Source organism: Enhydra lutris, unplaced genomic scaffold (assembly GCF_002288905.1).
Source record: "Enhydra lutris kenyoni isolate GAN:26980312 unplaced genomic scaffold, ASM228890v2 scaffoldscaffold13, whole genome shotgun sequence".
Lineage (NCBI taxonomy): Eukaryota > Metazoa > Chordata > Mammalia > Carnivora > Mustelidae > Enhydra > Enhydra lutris.
In genome coordinates, this window is record NW_019154097.1 from 20,173,711 (window position 1) to 20,189,198 (window position 15,488).

General features: G+C 54.4%; 1 protein-coding gene across 4 annotated transcripts in view; it reads left to right on the plus strand.

Moving 5' to 3' along the window:
• LOC111145677 (regulator of G protein signaling 3) overlaps positions 1 to 8,154 on the plus strand; it is a 117,886-nt gene extending 109,732 nt beyond the window's left edge. For all 4 annotated transcript variants that reach the window (XM_022500765.1, XM_022500767.1, XM_022500769.1 and 1 more), the window contains 5 exons: positions 1,718 to 1,782; positions 5,075 to 5,176; positions 5,560 to 5,621; positions 6,238 to 6,404; positions 7,206 to 8,154. In XM_022500765.1, coding sequence (XP_022356473.1) covers positions 1,718 to 1,782; positions 5,075 to 5,176; positions 5,560 to 5,621; positions 6,238 to 6,404; positions 7,206 to 7,391 — 582 coding nt within the window. In that variant the 3' untranslated portion in view covers positions 7,392 to 8,154. The remainder of the gene's footprint in view (positions 1 to 1,717; positions 1,783 to 5,074; positions 5,177 to 5,559; positions 5,622 to 6,237; positions 6,405 to 7,205) is intronic.
• The last annotated feature ends 7,334 nt before the right edge of the window (positions 8,155 to 15,488 follow it).

Consider the following 15,488-nt stretch of genomic DNA (forward strand, 5'->3'; position numbering starts at 1 on the left):
GCTGAAGATTAATGAGATAGTATCTGGATAATGCCCATCCCGGGGTCTGGTCTACAGTACGAATTCATCCTTCCTTCCATCCATCCATCCATCCATTCTTGCATGGGTGTGTATTCCACCGATGCTAGTAGCTCCCCCTGCTGACTATATCTGGAATAAGGCGACTTTTCTTTCCAGAATTAAGGCCACCTTAAGAATTAGCCCATCTTTATTTTACGAATGAGGAAACCCGAGGCCCATGGTGGGGCTCATGAGGAGTCAGAGCTGAGATCCACACCGGGTGGTATTTTGTCTTGTCTTGGGGCGTAGTGTCCATACCTCTCCCATCTTGGAGCATTTCCTGGGCTCCTGCTCTAGGGTGGCACTATTGGGACCTTGGATTTCCACTGGAGGAAGGGGACAAGCACCAGCAGGGCAAGGGAAACAGAGGACAGCCCTGGTAGAGACGGTGGGAATCTGGAGTGGTCTGGAGAACAGGAGTGGCAGACTGGGGGGAAGAGGAGAGAGGGCATTCCAGGAAGGGGACATGGCACCAGGAAAGGGGAGGGGAGAGAGAGGTGGGGGAGGTGCAGTCTGCACCTCAAGGGAGGGGGGGGGGGATCCAGCCGCAAGCTGGGATTCAGGCAGCGAGGGCCTCCAGACTCATTGTTCCCAGTCTGCTTTCCCTCTCTTGACGCTTCCATTCATTTGACAAATATTTGCTTTAGTCATGAGAGTGAGATGCTCACCCTATGAGGATGACGCAGGCAGACAGAGGCCTTGCTCATGAGATCTCACAGTCAAGCAGAGGGGACAGATTTAGAAAAAGCTCTTTCGAATGTGGTGGGGACTTCCAAAGAGGTGTAGGGGGCACGGCCTTTATCTAAGGGTCTGGGAGTGCTCCCTAGGTGAGGAGGAATTAAAGTGCCTTACCTGAGGCTGGGTTGTAAAGGGAGATGGGAGGGTCAAAAAAGCATCCCCCGTGGAAGGTCTAGCACAGGTAAAGGCCTAAGGTGACAAGGCAGGTCAGGCAAAGACCTTCCATTTGGCTGGGGGGCAGGGTCAAGGAGGGTGCTGGAGCAGGGGTCAGGCCAAGAGATACATGAAGGAGTTGTAACTGATTTTCAAATGCAACTTTCTGCCCAGATCCTAAGATAGCAGACCCTATGTATCATGTCACGGAGTTTGGGTGTTACCCTGGGGGCACTGGGGAGCCATGGAAGACTTTAGGCAGGAGAGGTTCTCTCTGGCCTGTAGGACAATTCACTGTCCACCCTGCTGACCAATCCCAGGTCTCTGCCAAACTTCAGAAGCCTGAGTTAGTCATTAGGATCTTGATTTCGGAATTAAGAAATCGAGGCTCACCGAGGGATGGTGACTGGCTGAGTCACACGGCAGAACCCCTCCTGGAACCCCGCGCTCCAGTCTGCCCTCCTGCCTGCAACGATCTGTCTCCAGATCAGCCGTCTCTGCTCTGTCTTCGGCTTCTCCCTTGCAAACCAGTCTCCTCGTTGCACGGGGAGGATACCCCTTTGGCTGGAGGATCTGCCAAGCCAACCACACTTCATGGACAGACTTTTCCCAGTAACAGGCCTCCCTGTCCCTCGCCTGAAGGGTAGGAGCTATGCAGGAAAGGGGGTGGGGCTGTTTGGAGGCACCGTTGGATCCCTAAGCCCCTCTTCGTTCAGGCAGCAGCCTTCGATGCCCAGGCTGTAAAGTGTCTGTCTTTCTTCCACAGATGAGTGGGGCTGACGCAGTTGGAGATGACGATGAAGCCTCTCAGAAGAGAAAAAGCAAAAACCTGTACGTTGGAAAGTTCCCTGTCCTCAACCTTGCAGTCAGGGAGGCACCCCATGAACCCACCCTTCCTCCTCGGTCCTCGGGCTTGTCTCTCCTCCAGGGGTACGGGTGGGGAGAAGGGGCTGTGTCAGTCCTGCCCTAGACAGACACCAGTGAACAGCAAGATCTTTTAAGACTTGCCCATGGCCCCAGGGTGGGGTCACTAGGGTCCTGGGCATCCAGCCCTGCCCTCAGCATTCATGCAGAGCGAGGCAACGTGCTGATTGAGTACCTGGAAGCCCCAGGGAACCAAGCAGAGGCCACCAGCCAGGTTGTCTTGGCCCTGGCCCAGCCTCTTGAGCCAAGCAGTGGCTAAATGACCTTGACGAGTGCTTTGCGCCCTCTGGGGAAGGACACGGGATTCCCCCTTTCTCCTCTTGAGCTCTCGAAGGCTCGCAGTCTTTGGCATTGCCAGGAGGTGGCACTGCTAGTCCGGGTAGTGCATCCCACCCTCCCCAGCCTTTTTGGCCCTGAGTCTGGGGCCTTATGCATTTGGTTTGGAGGTTCGTTAGAGGTGCCAATTCAATGAACAGAGCGTGTGTGGGTTCTCCTTGGGTGTCCTTGTACACCTGGGCCCAAGGCCCTGGAGACTAGGGACCGGATGGAGAGGAGTCCATGGGGAGCCCCCCTCCCCTCCAGGTGGTTGTGTAGTGCCCATCATTACTTGCCAGTTGGGCCTGGGGGAAGAGGACAGGAGTCTTCCCAGATGCCTCCTGCAGCCACTTCCCTGGCCCCTGCTTTGGCTAGCATCCACTACTCTAGAAGCTCTTTCTCCCCCATCTCCTCTGCCCTTCTCCAGGTTCCTGCGGCAACTCTAGGCTGCTCGCACTCTGCAGCCAGGAACCATCCCGCCTTCTAGGGAAGGTGACATGCTCCAAAAATAGCCCTTTGCACTATCGCTGGGTCCAGGTATCACCAAAGCGGTCACTCCCAGGGGTGCAGCAGTGGGGGGCCGTGGAGGGTGGCACCTGGGAAGCTGGAGCTCTCCCTGGCCGGTCCCAACTCTAGCCTCTCTTCAGGATGGGTTCGGCCTTTCGAATGCCCAAAGCTCACATTCTTAAAAGCTTCATCAAGGACCCTTAGAATCTGGGATGATAATAAAAATAACTAACATTTGTTGTGCCAGGCACTGTTCTATGTGCATTCCATAAATTGTATAATTTAATCTTTACCGTTATTTTATTTTACATTTCCTTTTTTCTCTCACGTACCCTGTTTGCCCAATGAGTAAACCGAAGCAGAAAGAAGTTACTTGTCTCAGGTCGCGCAGCAAGTACGCGGCGGAGTGGAGATCGGATACCTGGAGTGCTGGCTCTGAAAGTATAAATATGCATATATGTATTTTTTCTCTCAGAGCCTGTTCTGTTGAAGCTCAGTGTAGGCTATTCTGAAGGAGGTTTACAGAAGCCCTGCTAGGCAGGCTTTGAGCCCCTAGTGATGAGAGTCCTTTCCCCAGAAGCCACTCATTCCATCTCTTCATGGCTCTGATTGGAGGAACGAACGTGCTCCTTTAGCTTCCTCTTGTGGGTCGCTGTTCTGCCTTCTGGACCCACAGGGGAACACCCGGGGCCTGTCTGAGCTCTGCCACCCTGTCAGACCACTAAGCCCCAGGAAGTCCGATGCTGGCAGTCCAGGCCCCCCCCCCCCCCCCCCCCCGCCACCGGGCATTGGGGGGTGGGGAGTGGAGTGGGGGGGGCAGTCCTCACCCAGAGGACTGCCCATCCCTGGTCTCCTCAGCCTTAGCTCATTAGCTTGGACCTTCTAGAGCAGGGTCCCCATCCCTGGGAAGCTGCCCCAGACATGCAGGACAGGATATCTGGGCACTTTTGCCCCAGGCAATGTGCTAACACTTTATGCGCATTTTCTCCTTGCTTCTCAAAACAGCCCCAGGAGGGGTTGGATGGTTGGTTGGTTCTGAGAGGTGAGGTGGCTAGACCAGGAGCACACAGTTGGCTACTGCTGGAGCTGGGATTTGAACTCCAGGCTGTGTGGCTCCAGAGCCTCACACTTAACCTCCACGGGGTACCACCTCCTTCACTGACTCACCCAGGGCATCCCAGAGGTCTTAATGCAGCTTTAAGCCCGAATAACTTCAGAAGCATAAATACTACAAATTCAACAAACACCCATGTTAAAGTTGAATTATTCAGATTTCTTTTACACTTGCTTAGCTTTGTGATTTTTGCCAACACATTTTGGATTTTTAACTTTGGTTACAGTCAGCGGTTTTTATCTTTAATCGGAAGAACAGAGAGCAAAACTTAAGAATAAAAAAATGTGTCATTCAAAAACCACAAAACTCAGTGTGCATTAAAAAATTACATAATTAAAATTCCAAATGACGTTTTGGAAAGGTTATAGGACTTGTACTCCTGCAGTTATCTGAGCTCGAACCGTACTCAGACTTGTGGGACACCATACACATTCATGGATGCGTGTATCCAAAGCCAATGACAGGCCCAGGCCTACTGCCAGGAGCTATCCTGGAGCTGCCCAGGGTAGGGGGTCTAGAGACAAGGGGGGCAAACGTGTCCATGGGGCATTCAACCCCTTTCTCGCCACCAGCTTTGCCCAGTCCTGAAAAGGGCTGCCTCCTGGGGGAGTGGCAAGGCTAAAAATGCTTCCTAGCTAAAAATAGCCACTCCTGCCACCCTGGTGGGCAGAGCCCTCCCCCCTTCCCTTCCAGCAATTTGCTGACTTGTTTTCTCCTCCTCCCCCTGGCGCTGCCATGGCAACGGGGAGGCCGGTCACAAATAACTGGGCCCGGCTTTTTGTCGGGCAGGCCCCAGAGGCCGCCCCTTGCGGACACTTGCCCCTTTCACGGGCTCCCTCTCTGGGTTGGCCAGAAGGGATATTTTCCTCCTCCCTCCCCCTTCAACCCCCCCCATCCTGGTCCCTCCCATTTCCTGGCTCCTCCTGTCTGAGTCCCAGCCCAGCTTGTGCCTGGGAGCCCCAGTCATCCGGTGGGGATCCCGGCGATCGCTGGGCTGCAGCACACGCCGGCTGCTGCCTGCCACCCCGGGACGCAGGGTGAGGAGCTGGGGGTGCTCCCTGCAGACCGTCCCGGGCCCCAAGGTGGGGGGCCCTACAGAGATGCTCCGAGGCATGTACCTCACGCGCAACGGAAACCTACAGAGGCGGCACACGATGAAGGAGTAGGTGTCTCCCCTCCACTGCGCGCACCCTTCCCACCCTGAGGTTGCAGGGGCCGAGCGTGCCAGGCTGACCGACCCCCCTTCTCTGCTTCTACCCCCAGAGCCAAGGACATGAAGAACAAGCTGGGCATCTTCAGGCGAAGGAACGAGTCCCCCGGGGCCCAATCAGCGGGCAAGGCAGACAAAATGGTGAAGTCATTCAAGTAGGTCCTTTCTGCATCCCTGGGACCCCTCAGGCACCCACTGGTCCCCAGGGGAGCAGGGCTGGTGGTGGGGTTAAATGGAAAGGTGGGGGGTTTTTTGGCTTGTTCCGGCTGTGGGTTAGACGGAGGCTTTGAGGGAGGTTGGTACCTGGCAAGCAGCAGCCCTCATGGGGAGCGGTTGCCGAGCAGGGGCAGAGGTGGGACCCAGAAGGGATGCTGGCCCAGAGAGAGAGGCTGGGCCCCCTTCTGGGCACCCCCTCCACTGGGCTCAGCCACTGCCCAGGCCAAGGGCAGCTAACAGAGACCCCCACCCCTCTAGCCCCAGCCACCGCACTTCCCCGAACCTCACAGTGCCTCACTCTGCCCCTTCCCTCGCCCCTCAGGCCCACCTCAGAGGAAGCCCTCAAATGGGGTGAGTCCTTGGAGAAGCTGCTGCTTCACAAATGTAAGTGGGGGCCGGCTCCCCTCCCTGTGTGATCTCCCCTCTCCCCCTTCCCTTTCCTTCTCTCCCAGACCCAGAGAGCGTGGCTGGTCCCAGAGAGCTCGCCTTTCCCTCTTTCCTGGGTCCCATCAGGTGTCCCTCTGTTGGGAGAGGCTGGGGCCCTTGGGCTGGCCTTGGAGCTGGCTTCTGCCAGCCCCTCCCTGTCCCTGGGAGCTGGCACTGCCTGCAGGAGGCCGCTGGGACCTGTGTGCTCAGACCCAGAAATAACAATAAACATTTCCACGTACTGAGGGCTTCCACTGGGTCAAATGTGCCCTGCGTCTCATGGGCAGGATCCCTCTGGTCCTCACAGGGCTTCAGGAGATAGTCTCATGACCCCCTTTTACAGATAGGGGAACTGAGGCACAGACATGGGCGAGACATGGCCAAGGCCCACGGAGAGGCCGTGCAGGGGGTGGGTCCACATCCCGGGGCTCCTGGCTCTCCGAAGTGGTTAATTTTACTAAGGTCCCCACATCTGCACCCTAAAAGGCCCCTAGAGGGGAGGCTGGGGGGGGGGTCCAGAGGGCAGAAGGGGCTGGTTCTGCCTCTCATCCCAAGGCCTGGGCTTCTGTCACAGATGGCTTAGCAGTGTTCCAGGCCTTCCTTCGCACCGAGTTTAGTGAGGAGAACCTCGAATTCTGGCTGGCTTGTGAGGACTTCAAGAAGGTCAAGTCACAGTCCAAGATGACAGCCAAGGCCAAGAAGATCTTCGCTGAGTACATTGCCATCCAGGCCTGCAAGGAGGTAAGGCCACGGGCTGGGCCCTCAGGTCCCCCAGCCCCGCCCCCAGCTCCAGTGGCCTCTCATACCACAGGTACGTGGCAGCCTCAACGAGGAGCCCAGGAAGGGGCGAGGCCAGAGTGACTCTTGGGGACTGTGTGTCTAGGGTGGAGAGGAAGCAAGCTGGGCCCGGGAAGAACAGAAATCCGTCAGTAACAGAAATGGCCGCCATCGAGGCATGGGATGCTGGGCACCCACCAAGCCCTTCATGGATGCACTCTTTTATTGAATCCTCACGACAGCCTGTAAAATGGGCTTATTATTATCTGCATTTTAAAAACGAGGAGACGGTCTCTGAGAGCCCAGGTCGGAGTCGCTACCATCTAGGGAGTGCTTACTGAGGGCCAGTCCCTGGAGACCGAGTTGCAGGGGATGACCTATGGACTGACTCCCTGTCTGCTTACCATGGATGACCTTGTGTAGTCTGTGGCACTCTTAGAAGAGTATACCATCCTTCCTAGCCTACAGATATGACAGTGGGCCTCAGAGCACTTAGGCGGTCTGCTTGGGGCTACATGCCTCCGTCCAGCCCTGCTGGGATTCCAACCAGGCAGAGGTGGTCTTTCCAGGCCCTGTAAACTCTCCACCCTCCAGTGAGGGACCGAGCCAGGACTCGAACCGCTGCCCCGAGGGTCTCCACTCGACGACTTAAGATGGGGAGCAGAAGGGCTCAGAAGTGAAGGGCCCCATTCCTGCCACCCCCCCACCCCCAGGTCAGCCCCCCTGCAGGTGAACCTGACCCGTACTGCCCTCTGCCCCCCACAGGTCAACCTGGACTCCTACACGCGGGAGCACACCAAGGTCAACCTGCAGAGTGTCACCCGCGGCTGCTTCGATCTGGCACAGAAGCGCATCTTCGGGCTCATGGAAAAGGACTCCTATCCGCGCTTCCTCCGCTCTGACCTCTACCTGGACCTCATTAACCAGAAGAAGATGAGTCCCCCACTCTAGGGGCTGCTGGGGTAGAGTTCCGTGTTCACACCAAGTGGGCTGGGCCCCCTTCCCACCTGCCTCTCTCCCTCTGCGACGGAGGGGGCAGCGAGCCCCTGGAGGCTGCGTCTCCGGACGGACGGACAGACGGACATTCGGATGAGCAGCCTGGAGGAAAAGGACTGGCCCTGTTGGGTCCCCACTGCCCTGGTACGAGGGGACCCGAGGGCCCTGGCAGGTCAGGGGCCCCGGCTGAGCCGGATCTGGAGCTGCTGCTCCGTGCTGCGTAGACTCAGCAATGACCAAGTTCCTTAAAGAACTGGCTGATGGGGCAGGAGGCCTAGCTGTGGGCTCCAGGGCTCTCCGGGGTGGGGAGTGCACTGGGGCTCGCAGCTCAGACCCACCCCCACCTTGAGTTTTATTTATTTAAACAGTAGTCGGATGCTTGGCACGTCATCCTGTAATAGGAAATTTTTGCCTCATCGGTTTTCCTAATTTACAAGTGCAATATTTTAACCAACGCCTTGTGAAAAGCCACCTCGCCAAGAGGGTGGACACCACTTTGCAGTTTCAGGGGATTTGCTGGTCCCAGGCACCAGGGGCGGGTAGCTGGGCCTTCCAGACTGATGAGGCCTGGATGGGCGGGTGCTGCGTGTGACCTCGCACAGAAATCCCGCACCCCCACTGAGGGAGGTGTCCCTCGGGGGCCCTGGGAAAGCGTGGCCCCCTCAGACCACACAGTAGCCGAGCTCTGGAGCAAATAAAAGGCCTGTGTTATTTCTCATTGTTGACCCTTTCTGTGTGTTCCTGGGTTTGAGCTTTCCCAAGGTGGACTGGGGCGCGGGGTGGGGGTCAGTGGGCGGCTTCTTCGCTCTTGCCGTCTCCCGCCTCCCAACCCGGAGCTACACACATCGATATCCCGGGGCTTGGGCTCCTAGGCACTCTGCCGTGCTTGTTCCGTGTAGCCTCTTATCTTCTCCACCAGCCTGGGAGGTGGGGGTTATGCCCATTTCACAGATTGGGAGAGCGAAGCACAGACAGGGTGGGTGACTCGGCCAGGGTCATATGACTGGCAAGTGGCAGAGACAGGGTTCTGCCTAAGCCCCCGCTAGCTTCCAAGCCTGTACTCTGGATTGCTGTCCCCTGCTTGCCACAGGACGGAGTCCTAGCTTGGCTTCCAGCTGGCTCCATCCCTTTCATTCTTCTGCCCATGGAACCCTGAGATTCTAGCAGAACTTTCAGGTGACACAGGACTGGTTGGTGGAGGTGGACAAGGCCAGCCTCTCAGGCTGCGGATGGGCCCATGGATGCCGGTCAGAAGGAAGGAAGAGCGGGGCAGGTGACAAGGAGTAGGGCTTACAGAGAATCCCTCTCTCTCCCTGGAGAAGGCTCCCCACTCTGTGCCTAACTGGAGATGCAAATTTAGGCAAGGCCTGGTCCAAAGCCGTGTTTCCCAGGAGGCCCTGGACCACTGACCTGGAGGGCGTAGAAGAGAGCCTGGAGCCTGGGCCAAGCTGATGCCAGAGCTGGACCCAGAGCTAGACCCCTGCCCCCCGCCCCCACATGCAGCCTGCCAGGGTCTGGGGGTCAGGGGCCTGGGTGCCGCCTGGAGTGGGGCCTGACCCAGCTGGGCTGACTTCCGTGACGCCAGATGGAGTTGGTGCAGGAGGGGCTGGGCTCCGTCTCCCTGGATCTTATTCTTTACCTGGGGTCCTGGGTTCGGGTCCACCCGCGATGACTTGGAAATGCAAAGGACATGGGGCTTTGTAGACGCTCTCCTCTGTGCCTCCCCTCACTGTTTGCCCTGGAGGCCCAACCTAGGGCCAGGCATACAGTAGGTGCTCAGTATGTGTTACAGCCTTTTTTGTTAACACTGGAGTGTGAGCTCTTCCAGGAGTGGGGCTGGGTCTGGCGCTGCACCTGGCCTGAGCCCTGTTGGGCCTTGTAATCAGTGAAGGACTTTCCCACCACGGAGCCACCCGAGCCTCGATGAGGCTAGAGGGACAGCGAGGGGCAGAGAAGTGCCCCTAATTCAGAAACAAGGGCACCTCGCAGGGGTCATCTAGGCCTGAGAAGTGGGGACCTGAGAGCTGGGAAAACGGACCCAGAGGGGACCACAATACCATTCCTGTTCCTTCCAAAATGGCTAGTGGCAGAGAAGGCGGTGGAGCTCAGGACTTGAGTCCCAGCCTGGCCCGGCCTCTCTGTGGTATCTTCCCCTCCGAGGAGACACTGTGGGCCTGAAGAGGCTCACCTTGCCCTTTCTTCAGGTGCGAGGGATTTAGCCTTGGGCCAAGCCCTCCACCTTCCCGCCCCCCACGTTGCCACAGAAACCAGTCTTGCAGAGCCAAGTCAGGCGGATGGAATTCCCATTTTGGAAGGCCCCCACTGCCTGGTTTCCATTACTCACACTGGGTCCCCTGGCCCAGAGTGGCTTTGGCTGTGCTGAGCAGCTGGAGAGCAGGGAGCCTCTAGACTCAGTCCCCAGCTCCCTGTCCTTCCAGGAACATTTCGCTAGAGGACAAAGCCAGCCTGTTTCAGGGAGTGTCAGAAACAGCCTGTCCTTGCACCACTGCCCAGTCAGCCTGGCTGGGAGCAGTTGGGGTCAGCTTGCAAATAGGGTGTGAAGGGTGGAAAGGGGAGAGGGCACGGCTGTGGCGCTCGGTTGGATGCCAGTGGGAGGGGACTCAGCACTGGCCTGCCTGTGCCAAACTTTGTCTGACTCCTTGTTAGCTGGGCTGGTCCAGTCCCTCACGCTCTTGGCCTCTTGGCTTGGCTTGGGGCAGATATGGGATCCCAGACTCTCTAGCCTGGAAGAGACCACCTGATCTAAACTTCTGTCTTGTGCTTGGGTCCCTTCTTGGGTTCCTGCTTGCATTTCTCCTGTGACAGGAAGGTCATTCTCTCCCAAGGTATCTCAGGAGGGCCTGGGAGCCTCTGGGGGTTCTAAAACTCTTTCCCTGTGAAATCAGGATCCTGGAGTGGGGTAGGGTGAGGGGGACAGATTAGCGGTAGCCCCTATGGGTCTCCCACCTAGGTAGCCCCCTACAGGCTCCCTGATTCTCTGGTTTCACTCCTCTCTTCTCCCCCTACCCACCCCAGACTCCTCTGTGCTCCTCACCCCCATGTCCCTGCCTGGCTCCTCTGCTCCCTTTGCCTACTGTCCCCTCCGTAGGTCCCTCTCACTGACATCCTACTCTAGAAAGTCTCCCTGATTCACCCCTCTGCCCCAGCCTCTCCCTCAGGGCTCTCTAGCCCTCAGGAAACAAATCCCAGGGCCGCACACAAGGGCTCTTGTTTTGCTTACCATCAGCAACATCTGTAAAACATCTGACTCTGCCTAGCCTCTTCCTGGCAGGGCTGGACAGGAGGAAAGGGGGTACCTTGGGCCCCCTGCTGCCAGGGTACTCCTTCCTTGGGTCGGAGGAAACAGTGGGGATGAGGAAGAACTTCAGGGCTGGTCCAGGCCTGCTCTGCAGAGATGGGAGTGTCGCTCTGGGGAGGGAAGGGCCAGCTGCTGATAAAAGATCTGTGTTACCGGGGAATCAGGGTGGCTCTGTCGTTAGGCACCTGCCTTCAGTTCAGGTCATGATCTCAGTGTGCTGAGATCGAGCCCCACCTTGGGCTCCCTGCTCAGCGGGGAGCCTGCTTCTCCCTCTCCAGCTCCCCTGTGCTTGTGTTCCCTCTCTTTATCTCTCTCTGTTATAAATAAATAAAATCTTAAAAAAAAAAAAAAAAAAAAAGATTGTTGCTACAGCCACACAAAGGCACACACCAAGGGCATTCCATGCCTTATCTCCATCAGTCCTCGCAGCAGGCCTGGAGGGGTGCTGAGTGTTGTTCTCCCTTTACCAGTGAGAAAGTTCACGTTCAGGGAAAGTGGAAAAGTATGCTGTGGCTGAGCAGAGACTGGGACTCCAATCCCTAACATCCAGGCAGCCTCCCTTCCAGCCACTCAGAGGGAATTAGTGGAGAGCACAGGTTCTCCTGGATCTCCAGGATGAGCTTTTCTAAGGAAGGTCATGAACTTCAGCGTGCAGGGATGTCTGTTCCTGGGCCAAATCTCAGTTCTCAGTAGCTTTTGATAAATTGCCTTACTTATCCGAGCCTCAGTCATGTCACCTATAGAACGGGAATAATCCCACCTGCTAGGTCTCAGGTAGACTCAGTGAGATAAGAAATAGGTGTAAACCTCAGCACAGGGCCAGCCCCAGAGGGGGTGCCCCATGGAGGGGCAGACAGGGAGGTCTGGGGCTACCACCGAGCATCCAAGAGGTGAGTTCAGGCCAAGCCAGCAGCTGGCCAGAGGAAGCCGCCCCCGCATCGGCTCCAGGGCCAGTTTCTAAGACAAGGCCACCAGGGGCTCAAGGACAAGGGCGGGTCCCTAGGATGGTGGGATTGAGCTCCAGGCCTCAGGGGTTTCAGCAGAGTCCTGCTTGCTGTTTTAGGGACGCCTGAACATAGCCCCCATGCTGTCAGGCAGCTGCCTAGCTCTCAGATTCGTCCCAAACCTGCGTGTGATCTTGGATGAGGCCCCTCCCTTCTCTTGTTGGTTTCTTCTGGAAAACAAGGAGAACCAAGCTTGCTTTCTGTCTGAGGACCTTCCGAAAGGGCAGATGGTGCTTTGTGTGATGTGAGGGGCTAGGATCCAGGCCAGGTGTGTCTGCATATGCGTGTGTGTGTGTGTGTGTGTGTGTGTGCGTGTGTGTGTGTGTGTGTGTGTGTGTGTTGTGTGTTGTTAGGACTAAAAAGAGAGTTTCAGCTACTTCCCCAAATGACTGGAGGGGCCTCGGGACACGGCCTTCCCTGTCCCTTCGCCAGGCTGAACATAGGAAGGATGTGCCGGTTATTCACATACTTGTTGCTCTGAGGTAAAGCCCGCACCTCCCTGACCTCTGCTACAAACCACCCCCCGACCAAGCCCAGGCTGAGCAGCCCCTTCCAGGCGCGGAGCTCAGTTTGCAAAGGCAAAGATGACCATCCCTGGACTTGTGGGAAGGAAACCCACACCCATCGTCTGCTTCTGTTGCCAATATGTAGTAAGTCCCTTCCCTCACTGGGCCTCACTTGGCCCATCTGCGAAATGGGTGATGGGGGGGGGAGCTTTCCAGGTTCTCTCGAGGAGCCTTTTGGCTATGACAGCTTAGGTTGCATTCACTGCTCCCTCTCGAGCGCCCTTGCTGCAAGGACTGGCTTGCTCCCTGGAATCTGTCCCTTGCAACGCAGTGGGGGATGGTGACGAGGAGCACGGGGCTTCAGAGGCTGATGGACCAGAGCTCGAATCCAGGCTCAGACACTTACTCACCGTGTGGCTGTGGACAAGTCACTTCGTCTCTCTGAGCCACTGTGTCCTTATCGAGAAAGAGGGGATACTAACGGTTCCCACTAGTAGGGTCATTGCAGAGAATGAAAACAGGCTGTGAGCTCCCTGCCTGGTCCGTGTTCAGGTCCTTCAATGCACCACGCTCCCTCCCTGGGGTCAGATATGCTCTGGGCAGAAGGGTCAGCGTCTCCCCAGGGAAAGGTCTCACTGAAATGGAAGCGGTTTGGGTTTTCTGTTTCATTTTTAATTTCGAAATAATTATATGTTCACAGGAAACTGCAAAGAAATGTCCCATGTCCCCTTCACCTAGTTTCCCCCAGTAGCTACGTCTCCCATAGTTATAATACAATCTCAAAACCAAAATCGGACATTGGAACAGTGTGTGTTTCTATGTTATTTTGTTACATGTGTCGATTATGGAACCGCTATGGAAATGGAAACACAGAACCGTGTCACCACAAAGATCTCCCTGGATACTCGTTTAGTCACACCCATCCCCCATGCCCCCCCATCCCTGTGTCTTTGCAACCACTCATCTCCTCTCCAGCTCTATAATTTTGTCATTTTAAGAATGTTATATAAATGGAAGCATGCACTATGTGACCTTTCGAGATTGTCTTTCTGCACGCATCATAATACCCTCGAGATCCGTCCAAGTTGTAGTGTGGGCCAACGGTTCGATCCTGTTTATTGCTGAGTTGTGTTCTGTGTGGTGTGGAGGTACCGCAGCTCGCTTCACCATTCACTTATTTTTTTTTCAAGTTTATTATTATTATTATTTTTTAGATTTTACTTATTTATTTGTCAAAGAGAGAGGGAGAGAGCATGAGCAGGGGGAACGGTAGGCAGAGGGAAAAGCAGGCTCCCTGCTGAGCAAGGAGGCCGATGCAGGACTCGATCCCAGGACTCTGGGATTATGACCTGAGCCGAAGGCAGGTGCCTAACTGACTGAGCCACCCAGGTGCCCCAACCAATCACTTATAGAAGGACATTTTGGTTGTTCCCAGTTTCCATATGAAACTGCCATGGGAAGCGGTGTAGAGAGTTTTGTGCGGACACGAGTTTTCATTTCTCTGGAATAAATGTCCAGGAGTGCAATTGCTGGGTCGTACAGGAAGTGTCAGTTGAATTGTAAGAACTGCCTCACTGTCTTCCCGAGGAGCTGCACAGTAAGAGATACAGTTTCTCAGCCACCTTGCCAGCATTTAATGTTGCTTCTATGTTTTTTACTGTAGCTGTTCCAATAGGTGTGGGGTGCGATCTCTTCAGGTTTTATTTTTTATTTTTTTTTTAAAGATTTTATTTATTTATTTGACAGAGAGAGATCACAAGCAGGCAGAGAGGCAGGCAGAGAGAGAGGAGGAAGCAGGCTCCCTGCTGAGCAGAGAGCCCGACGCGGGGCTCGATCCCAGGACCCTGAGATCACGACCCGAGCCGAAGGCAGCGACCTAACCCACCGAGCCACCCAGGCGCCCCCTCTTCAGGTTTTAATTTGTGTTTCCCTAATGACTAGTATGACTAGTGACATTGGGCATCTCCCCGTGTACTCTCCATCTGCATATCCTCTTTGGTGAAATGTCTTTAAGTCTCTGGCTCATTTTCTAGAGTGTTTGCTTTTTTTACCGTTTTGAGTTTGAAGGCACTTTATATATTCGGTGAATGAATCCTTTGTCATGTATGTGATTTGCAAATCATTTCTCTGGGTCTGCAGCTTGTCTTTCCATGTTCCTAATGCATCTTTTGCAAGCAAAAGTTTTTTAATGTTGACCAAGTTCGATTTATCACTTTTTCTTTTTCTTTCTTTCTTTCTCTCTCTCTCTCTCTCTCTTTTTTTTTTTTTTTTTTTAGTTTTTTAAAGTTTTTAATTTTAGGTAATCTCTACACCCATCGTGGGGCTTGAACTCACAACACTGAGATCAAGAGTCACATGCTCCTCCAACTGAGTCAGCAGGTTTTCTTTGTTTTCTTTCCATTTCTTTTTTTTTCTCTTCTCTTCTCTTTCTTTTCTCTTTCTTTATTTTGTTGTTGAGATTATAGTTTTCTCACTTTTTTTTTCTTTTAGATCATGTTTTGGGTGTTATGTCTCAGAACTTTTCACCAATCCCTAGGTCTAAAGATTTTCTCTGGGGTGCCTGGGTACCTCAGTGGGTTAAGCCTCTGCCTTCGGCTTAGGTCCTGATCCCAGGGTCCTGGGATCGAGCCCTGCATTGGGCTCTCTGCTCGGCAGGGAGCCAGCTTCCTCCTCTCTCTGCCTGCCTATCTGCCTACTTGTGATCTCTCTCTGTCAAATAAATAAATAAAATCTTTAAAAAAAAAAAGGATTTCTCCCACACATTTTATAGTTTTACCTTTTAATCTATAGTCCCCCATTAATTCTTGTGGAAGATGTGAAGCTGAAATTGAGATTCTTGGTTTGTTTCTTGTTTTGGGGTTTTTTTGGGGGGGGCACAGGGATGTCCATTTGCTTTAGCACCATTTGTTGAAAAGTCTATCCTTCATCTACTGAGTTGTTTTTTTAAAAACCCAGCTTTATTGAGATGTAACCACACATCATGTAATCTACCTATTTAAAGTGTGCAACTCAATGGTTTTTAGTATTTTCACAGAGCTGTTCAACCATCACCACAATCAATTTTAGAACATTTTTATCACCCCCTAAAAAATCTCCATACCTATTAGTGGTCACTCCCTTCTCTCTATCCCTACCTTCCCAGCTTTGGGCAACCACTAACCTACTTTCTGTCTCTACAATTTGCCTATTCTGGACATTTCATGTAAATGAAATCATACAATAT